This window comes from Panthera tigris, chromosome D4 (assembly GCF_018350195.1).
Source record: "Panthera tigris isolate Pti1 chromosome D4, P.tigris_Pti1_mat1.1, whole genome shotgun sequence".
NCBI classification, from domain to species: domain Eukaryota; kingdom Metazoa; phylum Chordata; class Mammalia; order Carnivora; family Felidae; genus Panthera; species Panthera tigris.
Window position 1 is genome coordinate 10763283 of NC_056672.1, and position 16674 is coordinate 10779956.

General features: G+C 47.1%; 1 protein-coding gene across 2 annotated transcripts in view; it reads right to left on the minus strand.

Moving 5' to 3' along the window:
- DOCK8 (dedicator of cytokinesis 8) overlaps positions 1-16436 on the minus strand; it is a 226632-nt gene extending 210196 nt beyond the window's left edge. For both annotated transcript variants that reach the window (XM_042964329.1, XM_042964328.1), the window contains exon 1: positions 16295-16436. In XM_042964329.1, coding sequence (XP_042820263.1) covers positions 16295-16347 — 53 coding nt within the window. In that variant the 5' untranslated portion in view covers positions 16348-16436. The remainder of the gene's footprint in view (positions 1-16294) is intronic.
- Between the last annotated feature and the right edge of the window lie 238 nt (positions 16437-16674).

The following is a 16674-nucleotide window of genomic DNA, read 5'->3' on the forward strand; positions in this document are numbered from 1 at the left end:
TTGCTGGGCAGTGGCTGCCAGACAAGAACCGTATTCCCCAGTCCCCCTTGCGGATCAGTGGACCTCGTAAGTAGTCCTCACCGTGTAACGTGAGAAGGGCTGTGTACCACTTTCGAGCTGAGGTATTGTGGAATTGGTTATAAAGTCTTTCACCGTCTCTTCTTCTTGGCCCCTGGCTGAACGATGCCAGGGTAACCTAAAAGTCACAAGGCGACGGAGCCATGAGGTGGAAGCAGCCTGGGTCCCAGAGCCACTACTTGGAGAAGAAGGGCCACCGGACCTGCATCGGTTGGTGGCAAGAGTATAAAAATGGATTTCTCCTGGGTTATTCCACTGAGATTTGGGGACTATTTGTCCCCAAATCCAAGCCTGGATATGCCTCCTCATTTGGCCAGGGTCCTGGAATTCGAGGAGCTTGAAACTGACACAAGGATTAATGAGTTGGGGGTGCCATGATGCTACAATGGAAGTCCTGTCGCTAATTCATACCCAGAGCAATTTTGGGGGGGGGGGCTGTGGGAAAGACCACTAGCTGCTTCTCAGTAGCCATTATCCCTTTCGTTCTAACTCAAGCCTGCTTTTATTGGAAGTGGTACTGTGCTGGGCTAATACAAACGATATTCGCTGACCTCCCTCGTAGTTGGAGGTGACACAGATCTGACCAAACGTGATATACGGCAAATGTCCAGTTTCCATTTTCTGGGGAAGTCCCTTGAAAGGGAGCAACGTTAGCAGACATGGCTCTTTTGCCTTCCCTCGTCTTCCTGGCTTCAATGTTTTCTTTAACGCATGGAGTCTCAGGAGCCATCTCAAGGCCATGAGAATGAGAGCCACCCACAGAGGACGATCGAAAACAAAGCCACAAGGAAGCTAGCCTCCACCAGCATCCTGGGCTATCCTACCGAGTCTGGATTGCCGACCACTGGAACTCTTGCTGTGTAAGAAAAATAAATAAACTCCTAATTTTTTTTAAGCCACGGTTTAGTGGGGTTGTCTGTTCCCGGCGGCAGCCAATGGCAATCCTACCTGATACAAGGGTAATCCTTCTGAGACAGCCCAAATCACCTATCTTCCTGATAGGCTGGCCTTTCTGCCTCCCTGCTCTGTTCTCTTCTCCTACTCTCTTGGATTCTTCCCAGCCCAGGACTTACCCTGGGCCACAGCGCTGCTGAATTTCTAAGCCCCTAAGATAACTTCTGAGGGTAAAGAGCTCGCGGACCCTTTTGCTCGTCACTTAATGTAGCCTCAAATCCTGCTCCTCTGAGCGACACCCAGGGGTTTTCGAGCACCTCGTCTCCATAACCTCAAGCGGCTGCCTCATCTCTGGACCAGACAACTTTGCAATCTTGGCTCCATCGATGTAATTATGGGATTGAAGAGAAACCCAAGAAGTTATTAAGTTCATTCACCTGCCCCCAGGCAGGACGGTGATTAGCTTTTCCAGACATTTCACTGACTTCCACGGGCCAAGAGTCTTTCACAAAGCATGACTCATGGGCCACTTTGAAGGAGTCCATTTGATCTGTTCTCAGTTTCCCTGTCAGTAAAATGGGTATTGGGATCGGAGCAGGGAATGACAAGAACTTCTGCTTCAATATGTGACGTTGAAAACAGAATATGGTTTCTTTCTTTCTTTCTTTCTTTCTTTCTTTCTTTCTTTCTTTCTTTCTTTCTTTCAGATTAAAGGGGCCAAATATTTTGCAGCTTTGCCTGCTGAGAGATTGAATCTATTTCCCAACCCGATAAAGCTGAGTTTTTGCCCGGTGACTTGTTTTAACCAATTAATATGGTAGAAGGAAAGTTATAGACGTTCTAAAGCCTCAGGGATCCTAGTAGCTTCCAACCTCTTCTTCTTAGAAAGTTCTCTCGACCACATAAGGAAGATCAAGCTAGACCTCCTGAAAGATGAGGGACCGTGTGAGAAGGAACAGCCCTACCATGGCCCTGAACTTGTGAGTGAGACTATTCTAGACCTTCCAGCCCCAACTGCCCACTCACAGAATCATGAGAAATAACAATCCGCTGTTGCTTTTAAGTCCATAAACTTTGGGGTACTGGATGAGTTTTCTACGGCCTGCCGTAACAAATTACCACAGACCCAATGGTATTTATTCCGTTGCCGTTCTGGAGGCCAGGAGTCCAAAATCAAGGTGTCAACAGGACCATGCTCCCTCTGACGGCTCTGGGGAAGAATCCTTCCTTGCCTCTCTACCTTCCACCGGTTGTTGGCAGACCTTAGTGCTTCCTACCTTGTGGTGGCCTAAGTCCAATCTCTGCCTCTGTCTCCATGTGGTGTCTTCTCCGTGTCTGTCTCTGGCTCTGTGTCTCTTGTTATAAGGATGCCAGGCATAAGATTTAGGGCACAGTATGACCCAGTATGACCTTGGGGCGCCTGAGTGGCTCAGTCGGTTAAGCATCCGACTTTGGCTCAGGTCATGATCTTGCGTTTGTGGGTTCGAGCCCCACATCGGACTCTGTGCTAACAGCTCAGAGCCTGGAGCCTGCTTCGGATGCTGTGTCTCCTTCTCTCGCTTCCCTTCCCCTGCGTGCACTCTGTCTCTCAGAAAATAAGATAAAACATTCCAAAAAAACCCCCAGTATGACCTCATCTTAACTTACACCTGCAAAGACCCTCTTTCCAAAATAAGACGACATTCACAGGTACCGGGGCTTAGGAATCTTTGGGGAAGAGACACAATTCTATCCACAACAGGTGGTCTGTCAAATAGCAAACTAGGACTGGTACTGATACCCTTTCCTATCATTTTTTGTACTTCAGACACATGAAGATAAACCTAAAGATAATAAAACAGAAAGGGTGATCAGTTCTGAAAGATAATACAGGACAGTGTCCAGAGAAGAGTTTCAGAATCTCCCAGGAAGAAAAATACATAAATAGAGTATTTTATTTATTGTTAGGGGTCTTAATGCTGGCGTAAAGCAGAATTGTTGATATATGAGACAGTACCGGGTCTTTGGAGCATCTTTATCCACATTTAAGACTTACTTTCTGGGAACAAAACACACATGCGCTTTCCCTCTAAGGTCAGAGCACGCCGTGTCCAGCATTGCGGGTTCAAGTCTGTGTACAAGCCAAAGCTTCATTAGAACCTTCTGGTTACCGTTGTCCCACTTCTCTTCTGTCTCACAGAAGCTTTATAAAGGAGTGGTCTCTACCAGCTTCCTCCATTTCCTCTGCACCGGCTCCCCCCATAACCCCATGAAATCTGACTTCCTTCCCCACAGCTCCACTAAAACCGCTGGGTCAGACGTTTATGCTGACCACCAGCAAGGCATATCCAAGGGCTCTTTCTTTGTCCTCATAGTTTGCCATCTGACGTTTTTAACGGCCTTGTTAGCTGGGTTTTCTCGCTCCCTTTTCACCCCCTCTGCCATATCTGGGCCAAATTCTTCTTCATTTCCTTTTGTAGATATCCCGTTGTACCGAGTGGCAGTGGGTCGAGCCTAGACCCATTAGTTTTCTCTTCCCACTATACCTTCCCACCTTCATTGATGACTTCCTAATTCACATGTTCCATCCCGACCTATCATTCAAGCCCCAAGCCTATAGCTCAAGCTGCCCAATAGAAATGCTGTATATTTTACGTTATCTGTATTAGTCAGAGTAGGCTTGGTTACGCTGTGGTAACGAAGAATCCAAAAAATCTTAGTGGCTTTATAAAGACCAAGACCTCCAGAGAGCAAGCATGACCTTGCCCTCATGGTCTTTACTCCAGGACGCAGGCTGACAGATCAGTCTGAACATTTCTGGTTGTACAGAAGAGGGAAAAAAGGCCAGGCTGGCTCTTAAAGCTTCACCCTGAAGTCACCAAATCACCTCCCATAAGGTGAAAAGTTAAATCCCGTCACAGGGAAGGAGAGCTGAATATAGGTCAATGTGCAGTCTACTATATTCTCTTAAACACAAACTCTACAAGACAAGTACCAAATCATCTTCCCAAAACTTACTCGGATTCCAAGCTTTCATAATTTCTCACTGGGATGGTATCTCTTTTATAAATATTATAAAGAGATTACAATTACAAAAATTTGTAAAATATACATATACCCACACACTTCACATGCCATCAACAAAAATCATCAATAATACAACTACCCAGGCATAACCCTGATAACATGTTGGCATATGTCCTTCTGGTCGCCTCCTTATCATACGTATCGATCTATTATCTCCGTAGGGAGATACATACATACTGTTTTTCAGTAAGAACGATTTCATCCCATACATTCAGCTTGGTGGCTGTCAAAATCTTAGCAAGATAATTTCAATATTTTCTTTTCTTCCATTTTGAAAAATATCATGATAATGACTTGGCCAATTTAAATATCCAGCACTGACCTCTCTCCTGAATCTCTGATTCCTAAATAAAGCTACATAGTAGGAAATTCTATTTGAATTTCTAATATGCCCATTAGACTTAATATGCCCCCAATTAAATTCTTGACTCACCCTAAAAGTCTGCTCCTCACCCAATCTTTTCAATCTCTGTGAAAATCATCAATATCCACCCATGACTTCAACCCCAGAGACCTGGTGATTTCTCCTTTTCTCCCACTGCCCCGCCCCCCCCACATCTAACCCACCCACTCAGTCCCCAGGCTGTGTCTCAGACCTGACTGACCCTCTCTGCTGTGGTCCCAGCTCTCTTGTCGTGTAGCCACCGTCCGTCCCCTGGACCCTGACTACCTCCCGGGCGCTCTCCTTGCTTCCAGCCAAGTCATGCCTCTGTTCCAGAAACCTTCCTAGCACACTTAGAGTAACGTTTACATTTTCCCCATTGCTTGTAAGGATTTGGTTGTTGCCAACTTTTCCTTTCTCCGCTCTACCACTCCCCCTTCATCCACTCTACTCCGGACACACCGGCTGTTTCTTTTCTTCCAACACACCAGACTTACTTACCCCTGCTCCACCAGCCACAGCTCTTGCTAATTCCTCTGCCTGGTCCCGCTCCCAGCGATCTACCGGCTCAGGGATGCCTTCCCGCCCACTCTTTTGAAGTATCTGCCCTCTCCGTGCGGCCCTTTTACATTCTCCGCAGAGCACCTATTTTATCTGATATCTCCTCGTCTGTTTCCTGCTTTACATCTTTATTATCTTTCTGCTGGAGAATGACTTCTTTTAGAACAAGAACCTTATCTGTCTTGCTCGTGGATCTATGTCGACCTTAGAACAGTGTTGGGCACATAGGAGGCTACGATCAATGTCCATCACATGAGCAAATGAATAAATATTTAGGCGTTTCTCAAGTCTAGTTGATTCCCTTGAAGTATCTGTGCACACAGTCCCCTTCCACTCCCTTCTCGAGACCCCAGCCTAATCCCAGACCTCATCACCTCCCAGGGGGTTGACTGGGGTCCCCTCCTTGTCTGTCTCACAGAACTCCCCCTGCCGACCCCACACCATCCATTCTGCACACTGCTAGTTATTCTCATCATGCCAGTGACCAATAAACATCTGTCGCTCACCCTCCCTGTCCCTCGGGGCCTGGCTGAACCCACCCCCCAGGGCTGCTGGAACCCCCTCCCCTACCTGCCCAGAGTTCTGTCAACATTCCTGCCCTCACCCTCACCCAGCCACACAAACTCCATCTCCTGTGTTCTCTTATGTCAACCTGCTCACTCCACTGAATTCTAGGGCATTTACTGGTTGTTGTATCTTCCCCTCTCCTGATGCCTTAGAGAAGGTCATAGGCAATCAAAAAAATTCTCGTGAGTTGAATGAAGTTATTGGATAGGGTACAATTACAACAGGTAAACTGGCCACCCCTTCTAGAGTGATATTATGAGGGGCACCGGTGGGGGGGGGCTCAGTCGGTTAAGCATGTGACTCTTGATCTCGGCTCAGGTCATGATCTCACGGTTTGTGAGTTCAAGCACTGCATCGGGCTCTGCGTTGACAGCGTGGAGCCTACTTGGGATTCTCTGTCTCCTCCTCTCTCTGTCCCTCCCCTGCTCGCTCTAGCTCTCTCTCGAAATAAATAAAACTTTTTAAAAAACTAAAGGGATATTGTGAGCACAGACAGTGATTTGGAATGAAAGAGCACGATACCAGTAGGTGAAGGGAACCAGTCAGAATGTCAACAGGGAGGTGACGATCTTGTTCCCGCAGAGAACAGATGGCCACCACTGCCTTGAAACAACATTTATGTTAAACAGCAGGATAAGGTACGTTTTTAGTGGACTTTGAGCCTGAGTTGTTCTGCTAGCATAAGGGAACTGGACGGTCATTCTACTGTCGATCACTGAGAGGTGACTCAACCCCGAGGCAGCTTGAGTTTGATGCCCTAATGACCGGGGCCCCCAAGGCGGTTATCCTTCCGCTGAGAGTTCAACTTCTCCTGACTGTACAGTACGTGGCCCGGAAGTGAATCCAGAGAATTCTAACACTCCCACCACAGAAGGGGTCTGCTGTGTGCAGAGGGACGCCCCGTGTCGCAGCGAGGCAAAGCAGAGAGTTGGGGGACGGCACTGCTGTCTGTGGCCATGCTCCCCACTTTTCCTCTTATGAGGTGTGGTGCCCCAGGGGACTAGGCCTCCCTGTTCAGACAGGGGAGAACCCAGCCCGACCGGTCAGTCATAGCAAAGCCCAAAGAGCCACGTGCTTTTTTAGCAAACACCACCCACCCTCTTTTGCCAGCCTACATGCTTTCTCTAACCAGATGTCCAGGCAAGGAGGCCCAAATTGTATTCTGTGCTTTTAAAACCATACTATTTAAAAATAAACGTGTTCTCAACATAACTCCTTATCTCAGGTCAACTCCAGAGCATGGATACACTTATCTGGTGGAAACAAACAAACAAAATGTACGTATTGATGTATTTATTTATTTGGGGGGGGGGGGTGCAGAGAGAGGATCCCAAGCAGGTTCTTCGCTGTCCACACGGAGCCTGACATGGGGCTTGATCCCATGAGCCCTGAGGTCACGACCTGAGCCAGAATCAAGAGTCAGAGACAACTAACTGAGCCACTCAGGGGTCACACCAAAAAAAAAAAACAAAAAACAAAACTTTTTTTTTTAAAAATTTCCTAGCTTTTCCAGGAAACGAGTGAGGTGACAACGTAAGGAGTGATTGACAAAAGAAACATTACCAGAATGTACACATCAAGATACCTCCTGTTTTGCACAATTTTACACAAGTGCCGTGTAATTGATTCTGATAGAACTGTCTTCCTGAATCAGTAGTTCCTCTTTGCAACAGCTCTCGGAGCTACTTGAGGACGCAACTAAACTCCCGGCTTCCAATATTTGACGGTCACATCTTTCCATTAATTCGGACTGGTACTACCTAATGTAACAGGCTTGATTACATGCTAATAACTTTGGCTCATTCCGGAAACCATACAGAATATTGTTTATGGATATGTGTACACACACACACACACATACACACACAAAGTACAACTTGCAGGGGCGCTTGGGTGGCTCAGGCGGTTAAGCATTCAGCTCTTGATTTCGGCTCAGGTTGTGATCTCACGGTTCGTGGGATCGAGCCCCATGTTGGGCTCTGTGCTGATGGGCTAAACCTGCTTGGGATTCTCTCTCTCTGTCTCCCCACCCTCCCTCAAAATAAATAAATAAACATCACAAAATGAATAAAAACACATCTTGGTGATAGTGCTGGACTCTGACAGGAAGAAAGACAACAGGATAGGAGAGAAGAATAAGGGAGACTTCAAATTTATCTTTAATGTCCCTGTTTTTCACTCAGAAATATCTAAGACAAAAGTGACCACGTGTTAACATGTATTAATTCTGGCCAACAGGCCCTCAGGAACCTGCCACATTATCATCTCCCTGTATTTTCTATGTTTTTGAAACTTTCCAAGTAAGAGAAAAAGCAGATTCTCCCTTAAGGGAAAAAGATTTCACACCACTGGGCCAATTGTTTTCTTAATGTGTATTTATTTTTGAGAGACAGAGACAGAGCGTGAGCAGGGGAGGGGCAGAGAGAGAGGGAGACAGAATCGGAAGCAGGCTCCAGGCTCCGAGTTGTCAGCACAGACCCCGACGCGGAGCTCGAACTCACAAACCGCGAGTTCATGACTTGAGCTGAAGTCGGACGCTTAACTGACTGAGCCACCCAGGTGCCCCTGAGCTTTTTTCTTTTTCTTTTTCTTTTTTTTTTTTAAATAAATACACTCCATTCTCTTAGAGCAGTTCTAAAAGGATCTCCTAAAATGTTCTGGATACGGCAACTATCCTTAGAATAAGCAGCATGACGCCAAAGATGACCACTCTGAAGGCACAAGGCCCCAAAAGGCAGGGCTAGGAAGCAAAGCAGAAGGCTCCGACCTTTTTCCAACCAATGTTGGGTTAACGTCCTTGCTCCTGCAAGTCCAGGGCATGGCTTGCTGTCTTTGCATTTCCAGGGTCTAGTGCAGTGCTCGGAACACAGTTACCCTCGGTAGCTGGAGTGAATTAATGAATATACTCTTAAAACTTAGGAGCCTAGAATTTGCAAACCCACTACATTAACCACACACCAGAAAGTTAAGAAATAGGAGAAAGAAGGTGATTACTTTGAAGTTCTACGTTCCTTAATCTAGTCTTTAGCCTGAATATCATTAAGTAACCTGTCTGCTATTTTTATCTTCGGCCTTTCACATGGGAAGAACAATAAATTATATCCTTTGAATGATAAGAGCTCTCGTGAAGCCTTCTGAGGTTGTGTAAACAGGTTGTGTAAACCCAAAGCCAATCCTAGAGCAAGAGGGACTCAAAAAAGTATGAAAGAAGTCCAGTCTCTCTACAATCGGATCGAAGAGGAAAACACGGAGAATTACGTCATCTGGAATCTTGTTTTATGATGGACAGAGATTCTGATTCCTAAAAGAACTAGAGTTTAAGCAAAGGATGGATAGATTCGATTAGATTGTCAAAGTAAAAAGCGAGTGCAAGCGTGGCAGCTAGTGTCTAAAAGATAAGACAAGACCTAAGTTTTTAGAACATTCTGCCTTTATCAGTAACCCACCTATTCAATGAACAAAGACAGAAAGTATAGAAGACAGGAGTTACCAGCATCTTTAGCTGTATATTAGGCAAAGGAAAGAGGAGAAACGTATGACTGTTTTAATCCCTAAAGCATGACTTCAGAGGTCATGCAGGGATCTGGAAGAGAAGCTAAACAGGAAGAGGCAAGAGACATTTAAGAGAAGGGGTCAAGCTTGGGAATAAAGATTTTTAAAAAAATGATAGAAACCAGCAGGGGTGTGGATGCGAAGAAACGATCACTCTTAGGGCGACTGGTGGGAGCATAAATAGGTATAACTTTTCCGGGAGATAACCCGGCCATGAGCATCAAAAGCTTGAAAAATGTTTCTTTCCTTGGACCAAGCAATTCCACTCCTAGAAGTTTTTAAGGTAGTTTTGTACTAACACATAGAGATGTACATATAAGACATTCCATCAACCTCTGTATGTTTCCGTGAGCAATTGGAAACGATCTTGAGGCACAATAATAGAATATGAATTCAATAAATCACTGCGGATGAAATCGAGGCGATTTTAAACAGTGTCGTGTAAGTTATAATGTCGATCTACACTGACTGACATGGAGAGGGTTGTTCATGATATTTTAAAATTTTAAAAACCAACCCCGGAGCAGCATGTGCGATAAGATCTTACTTTTGTAAAAATGAAAGGATATGCATGCCAATGTTAATAACTGTAATTTATGGGCGGCAGGCATTTTTGCTTATTTGTTTCCTATTTCTCACGTTGAACACGGATGAAAAGGACAAAGGTCAGGAGAGACTCTGCTCTGCAACCCCCAATTCTGCTTTTCTAAGCCTGCATTTGATGTCAATGAGGTGGGACACGGGATAACAGTCCTATACCCTATGCCAACTTTACCAAATAGTTTGACCTCACCAAAGCCCTGCATACAGATGCCTTCATATATTTTTTTTAGAGATATAAGCCTGTTTTTTAAAAATGTTTATTCATTTTTTGAGAGAGAGAGAGAAGGAGAGGGAGAGAGAGCATGAGTGGGGAAGGAGCAGAGACACAGGGAGACACAGAATCCGACGCAGTTTCCAGGCTCTGAGCTGTCAGCACAGAGCCCGACGTGGGGCTCGAACCCACGAACTGTGAGATGACGACCTGAGCTGAAGTCAGATGCTTGACAGACTGAGCCACCCAGGCATCCCGATATGAGCCTGTTTTTATTCTGTGTGTGTCCCCAAGTTGTCCATAAGCCAACAGTGCCACTACAGTGCAAGCTCAAGTAGCAGAGGGAAGACACTTACTACAACTGTATAAACTCTTGCATTTTCCTCCACCCTAGAGAAACTTCGCGACTGATAAATTAGAGTAGACACTTGTGGGTACAGGGATAGTACGTTTTCTTGGCCCTTTATTATTGAGCAAACCATGAATAACCACTTGATCATCTGCCATCGAAAAATGCTAAGCCCTCCTGTTTCTTAGCCTTCTTCAGCAAGCAGTCGGACTGTCACACCCCTGCCCTGGCAAGGTCCTTGTTAAAGAGGATGAAAAGATGGGGCGCCTTGGGGGCTCAGTAGGTTAAGCGTCCGACTCTTGGTTTCAGCTCAGGTCACCATCTCCCAGTTTGCCGAGTTCGAGCTCTGTCCCGGCGGCGCGGAGCCCGCTTGGGATTCTCTCTCTGTCCCTCTCTCCCTGCCCTGCTCCCACTCACCCTGTGCCTCTCTCAAAATAAATAAATAATGTTTGGGTTTTTTTTTAAGTATAGAAGGATGGGGTGTTTGTAGCATCACCCCATTCCATCATTAGTGTGTCCGGCTGGGGAGGTGAGATGGGAAACCCGATCCCTTGAGCTCTCCCCTTCTCCCCAGGGAACCACACGATGTAATTATATTCTCTTTCCACAGGTAACCGCAGGATGCAACTATACATCTATTTTCCATGTAGAAGTAAATACTAGCTCCACACATCCATGGGAACTGTCAGAGCTCAAAGGACTCCAAGTGAAGAAAAGTTCACCCTGGCAGAAGGTTCTTTCAATTGCACTTGACGCCTGAGGTCAAAGTGGAACTTTCCCAAGAATCTTGAAAAAAAAAAAAAAAAAATGATTCTGAACGTGAAAGACCAAAATCCTGAGTTGGATTGCCCGAAGCCTCGTCGATAGGTCATTGGTCTAGAACATGTCCGAGAAATGAAGCGATCCTGGAAAGCACGAACATGCCCCCTCTGTCGTCACTGCTAAAGAACGGCACTATTTCACTCCAGATGCACATTTATTCATATATTTCTACACGTGCGTCATCTCCATAGACAAAAGGGCAAATACGTCTCAGGAAGATCTCCACACCTTCACCCTGTTCTGGCTCAAAAGTATTGGGATTCTTGAATGCCATCTATTTTCTCAGCTCCTTGTTTTTATCGTCCACACAATCACATTCCCACGATGATTGTTTTGCTTAACGTTTTGTTCCTTTTCTACAACAATGCGATGAAGATATATGAAGTACTTAGCACGATGCTTGCCACATAGGAAGCAGTCAATAAATGTTACTTAGAGGATTCTAGAACAAGACTACCTGCATTTCAATGCCAGCCCTGCCCTTCATTAGCGATTTGAAACTTTGGACAATTTTTATGACCTCTCTGTGCTCAGTCTCCATGTTATACATGGAGATAATAACTGTTTCACTTTTCAGGGGTGAATGAGTTACACATGCAAAGATTTAGACCCGTACCTGCCATACAACAGCCATTTTCTATTATTTATTCCTTTCAAACCTGAATGTCACGATCATTTATGTTTTTTTCTGCCTTGTGCCTTTTCACTCTCTTACATATCCAAAGTCCTTATTTTGCTTTTACATGTGACCAAACTCTCTGTTGTTTGAAAGAAACCAAGATTTTACTTAATGAAATTTCAAACTATTAGTACTAATTTTTCTAATCTAGGAAAGCACTAAATGCCAGTAAGAAAAGAAAGGTAATCGATAATACAAGGATTGTATTACGACATTTAAAGAAGCAGTGTCCGAAATCCCAAACATGATGGTGAATTTCTTAACTACCGTAGTCTTCCTCTGTGCACAGGAAGTCAGTGACGGTTACACTGAAATGAAGCTGAATACAGGACACTTGCATGAAATTAAATTTTACTTTCTCCAGCTCAGAAAAATTCAGTGGCCGGGGCGCCTGGGTGACTCAGTCGGTTGAGCGTCTGACTCCGGCTCGGGTCATGATCTCACGACTTGTGGGTTTCGGCCCCTCGTCGGGCTCTGTGCTGACAGCTCAGAGCCTGGATGGAGCCTGCTTCCGATTCTGCGTCTCACTCTCTCTCTGCCCCTCCCCCACTCACACCCTGTCTCTCTCAAAAATAAAGAAACATTAAAAAAAAAAAGAAAAAGAAGAAAGAAAAATTCAGTGGGGGGTCTTTTCCCCCACATCTCCCTGAGAGGTGCGCTCTAGAGAAACGTTTAACCGTAACAAGTCATACGATGACATCACACGATTATACTTTGAGCTCAGAACAAAACAAAGAGCCCTATAGGATAGGACTCCTCCAGAATGTGGATTTCCAACATATGGGAATTTAGGCTTCATCAGAGTACGGAAGAGGCAGGGCAATCGTGAGGGGTGGGCAGTCCCAGGTTCCTGTTTTGCTTTAGCCCTGCCCCTAAACTGGGTGACGGTGTTTGCGAGAAGCCACAGAATCTGGGAAGGGTGGAGAACATTCTTCTCCTACTGTCGGCTGGCCTGCTCACTCCTTCTAGAGGTCAGTGTGGGTAGAACTGAGCTCCTTACAAATTTTAATATATCAGATTTGAATATTTCCAGTTACCCCACAAACATTTTCAAGGGATAGTTTGTATCTTTATGAGTAGAAAGGGGAAAAAACAGGAACCCATGCTTCATATACTGATGGCCATATTTCAACAGCATCTTACTTTTGTAAGTTGATCTGTTTTGTTTTGTTTTTTTAATTTTTTTTTAACGTTTATTTATTTTTGGGACAGAGAGAGACAGAGCATGAACGGGGGAGGGGCAGAGAGAGGGAGACACAGAATCTGAAACAGGCTCCAGGCTCTGAGCTGTCAGCACAGAGCCCGATGCAGGGCTCGAACTCATGGACCGCGAGATCATGACCTGAGCCGAAGTTGGCCGCTTAACCGACTGAGCCACCCAGGTGCCCCGATCTGTTTTATTTTTTAATCTTTTTAAGTTTATCTTTTTTTGAGAGAGAGAGAGAGAGAGAGAGAGAGACAGAGAGCGGGGGAGGGGCAGAAAGCGAGAGAGAGAGAGAGAGAGAGAGAGAGAGAGAGAGAGAGAGAGAGAATCAAAAGCAAGCTCCACGCTGTCAGCACAGAGCTTGATTCAGGGTTCAATCCCATGGGCCGTGAGATCATGACCTGAGGTGAAATCAAGAGCTGGACACAAAACTGACTGGGCCACCCAGGCACCTCCAAGTTGATCTATTTTAAAAAAAATAGTGGGTAGGCACATAAGGGAAAACATTTTCTTTTCTGACTTCAAAATTGCAAAACGTCACCTGAGTGGTTTAAACACTAATCAGAATACAGAAAAGGTCGCCAATGCCACTACTGAAATGCCATTTTTTTAAAAAAGCAGGTAATTCCTTGCTTGCTTTTAAAGGAAATTATTAAGACTCAGGCATCAAAATGGTACATGCCCAATTAAGAGTACAGTCTTGGGACGCCTGGGTGGCTCAGTCGGTTAGGCATCTAACTTTGGCTCAGGTCATGATCTCACAGTTTGTGGGTTTGAGCCCCACGTAGGGCTCTGTGCTGACAGCTCGGAGCCTGGAGCCTGCTTCGGATTCCGTGTCTCCCTCTCTCTCTGCTCCTCCCCCACTCGTGCTGTCTCTGTCTCTCAGAAATAAAATACAACATTAAAAAACTAAAAAAAAAAAAAAAAGAGTACAATCTTTAGAGTAGTTTATAATCCCAGCTCTGTTCTTGGCCTTGAAATTGTATGGCCTTGTGCAAACTACATCTCCAGGCTTCGTTTTCCTTCCATATGAGATTTCATGTGAGTCTCCTAAGATTTCTGTGAGGATTTAATGATATAATCCCTCAAGCATATCACAGTTTCTGCAACACAGTAAGCGATCAACTAAAGGTGAGTTTTAATATGATATTAATACCACATATGTCCTTATTAATGAACTCCTTTGAGCAGTAACTATAACTCTTCTGCCCAATACACAAATGCCTCAGAAGAGAAAACAACCCTCCTGAATGGGAATATCCAATCCTTATTCTTACCCGAGGATTAGGGAACCTTTTCTACTTTATTTAACTTGAGTGAGGCACTTCTTGTTCAGAGTGCATCGCACATTCTGTTCCACTGAGCATGTCTGGTGATCTCAGCACAGGGACAGAAGACATATGGGCGAGGCCATCCGCCCCAAGCAGCTTTAGCCTTCCACTGGCATGGTCACACCCAGCCCAAAGTGGTCCCTGCGTGGGAAGTTCTCCAACTCCAGCTCTCTTTCCTGCCCCTTCTTCCTTAGTCTCTCAAAGGTGACAACGGAGACAATGGTGACAAAGATGGGAGCTGACGGCAATGACGATGAGGACAGCCACTGCGTAACATACGCCCTCAGCCAGGCCCTACGAGCACTCTGCCCCCATTATTTCACTCAGTCTTCCCAATGGTCGTAAAAAGTAGGTATCATGATTATCCCCCTTGACATAGAAAGAAACCAAAGTTTAGGGAGGTTAAACGACATGCCCACTGTCACACGGTTTATAGCAGCGAGCCGATCTGCAAGCACGTGTGATTCCAGCCCAGCCACACCAACCCGGCTGCTGCTTTCAAGAGCGCTTTTAGGATGAGCGCAGGTCCTGCCGCTGCCCCCCCCCCCCCCCCGGAATTAATTCCTCCACACCTCACAGTTTCGAACATCTTTCTGTCCCAGTCACAATTTTCCTGACCTAACATTCACAGGGAGGGAGGAGCCGTCGTGGCTAAGCGGTACCTTCATTTATAACTTCAGCTTGATTCCCAAATTCTCCAAATGAATCAATTGCTCTTTCTGGCTTGCAACAGTCATGAAACCTAATCCAAAAAAAAAAAAAAAATCCCACGGGGAGATCCCTGATCTACTTCATGCCTTTCAACTAGTACCTTTTGGCCTCCAACATTGATCTACAGTACATATTCACAATTAAATTCGTGTTAAAGGTGAAGAAATAGTAAGGTAAGAGAAAGGACTTGCCCTCAGCCCTCCAGCAGGTAGAAACAAAATCGCAAGGAAGCCCGGTGACCCTCTAGAAGTCCTTACCGCCAGATTATTCCGTACTTCTAATTCCTTGCTGTTCTACCTCTTGACACACTATGGGCACAAAAAAATGTCCTGTGGAACCACCCTTTCACCGGCTGGGCCGAGAGAAGAATAACAAGTCCCAGCGGCAGGGAGGGCAGGGGAATAATGAGCTGACCCTTCAGGACCAGTTTCGCCTTATCTTTGAACCAGACGGTCTGGATTTCTCAGGGCAAGACGAACATGGCCCCAACTACTTGTCAGCAGTTTTCCGGGGAGGAAAAACTGCAGTTAGAGCACCTCCGGTGAGAACTTTGAGCAGTAAATGTGCTCGCATGTAGTTTGTGCCATTCTGGCCAGGAATTGTACGGTGAGTTGGATTCCTTGTCCTTAGTTCTTTGCCCGAGCGCTATAAATGTAAAAATATCAGCCACAGGCCATTCCTCTCTGTTTATTTAAACGGAGAATTTAAAAAATCACTTTTTCCACTTCAAGGCTCCCTCGGACCAGGGAATAAAAATAGCGATGTCCACAGGAGCCAAACTTCTTAGGGAAAAGTAAAAGCACAGGGCAAAGCGCCCTGCTCAGAACAACCAAAGCCCCAAAGCAGCTGCCCCCAGAGGCAAAACTCTCCTTTCAGCCGCCTCTCCTCTTGCCCCGTCTCACCGCAGGCTCAAAGGAAGGCGCAGTTGACGAGGAAGTGGGCGGCGAGCCCCCCGAAGGGCTAACCCCTTGCCCTTCACCGCCCCCTCCCTGCGCCCCCGCGCCCCCGCGCGCGGCCACCTGTCAGAGGCCCCGAGGGCGGCGCGGGCGAGGCGGGGTTGGGGAGGTGGCCCGAGAGCTCGCTCGGGGAAGGGACGCTGGTGGCCCAGGATTGTCGGGAAGGAGCGGGCTGTCGCGCGCTCGGCTGCCCCACCGCGGCGGCCTCGGGGGGCGCTCGGCGTGGGGGGGGGGGCGGTCTCAGGTGCACCCCGCCGCGCCGCCCGCGGCGCTCGGCCGGCTGGGGCGGTGCGGCCGCGAGTCCACCGCGCCGCGGGGCGCGCCTTACCTGTTGATCTTGAGCGCGAACGCGCGCCGCTCTGCGCCCGGCAGCGTGGCCATGGCTGGCGCGCGCCTCGTCGGCCTCGGGGGGCGCGGGGCGCGGACGGCGGGGGTCCGACGCGCCGCGGAGCCGCTGCAGCGCACGCCGAGCGGGACGCGAGCCTCATCTGTCCGTCCGGGCTGCAGACTTCCGCATTTCCACCTTCGGCGCTGCAGTCACCGCGGGGGAGGGCCCAGCCTCGAGCGGCGGCGGCGAGCCCAGCCACCCGGCGCCCGGCCCGGCGCGCAGGGAGCGGCGGGCGAGAGGGTGTGGACACGCCGCGGAACTGCCCTCCGGATGCTCCGACCGACGGCGCGCTCCGGCGGGCGGGGGCCCTGACCTCGGGC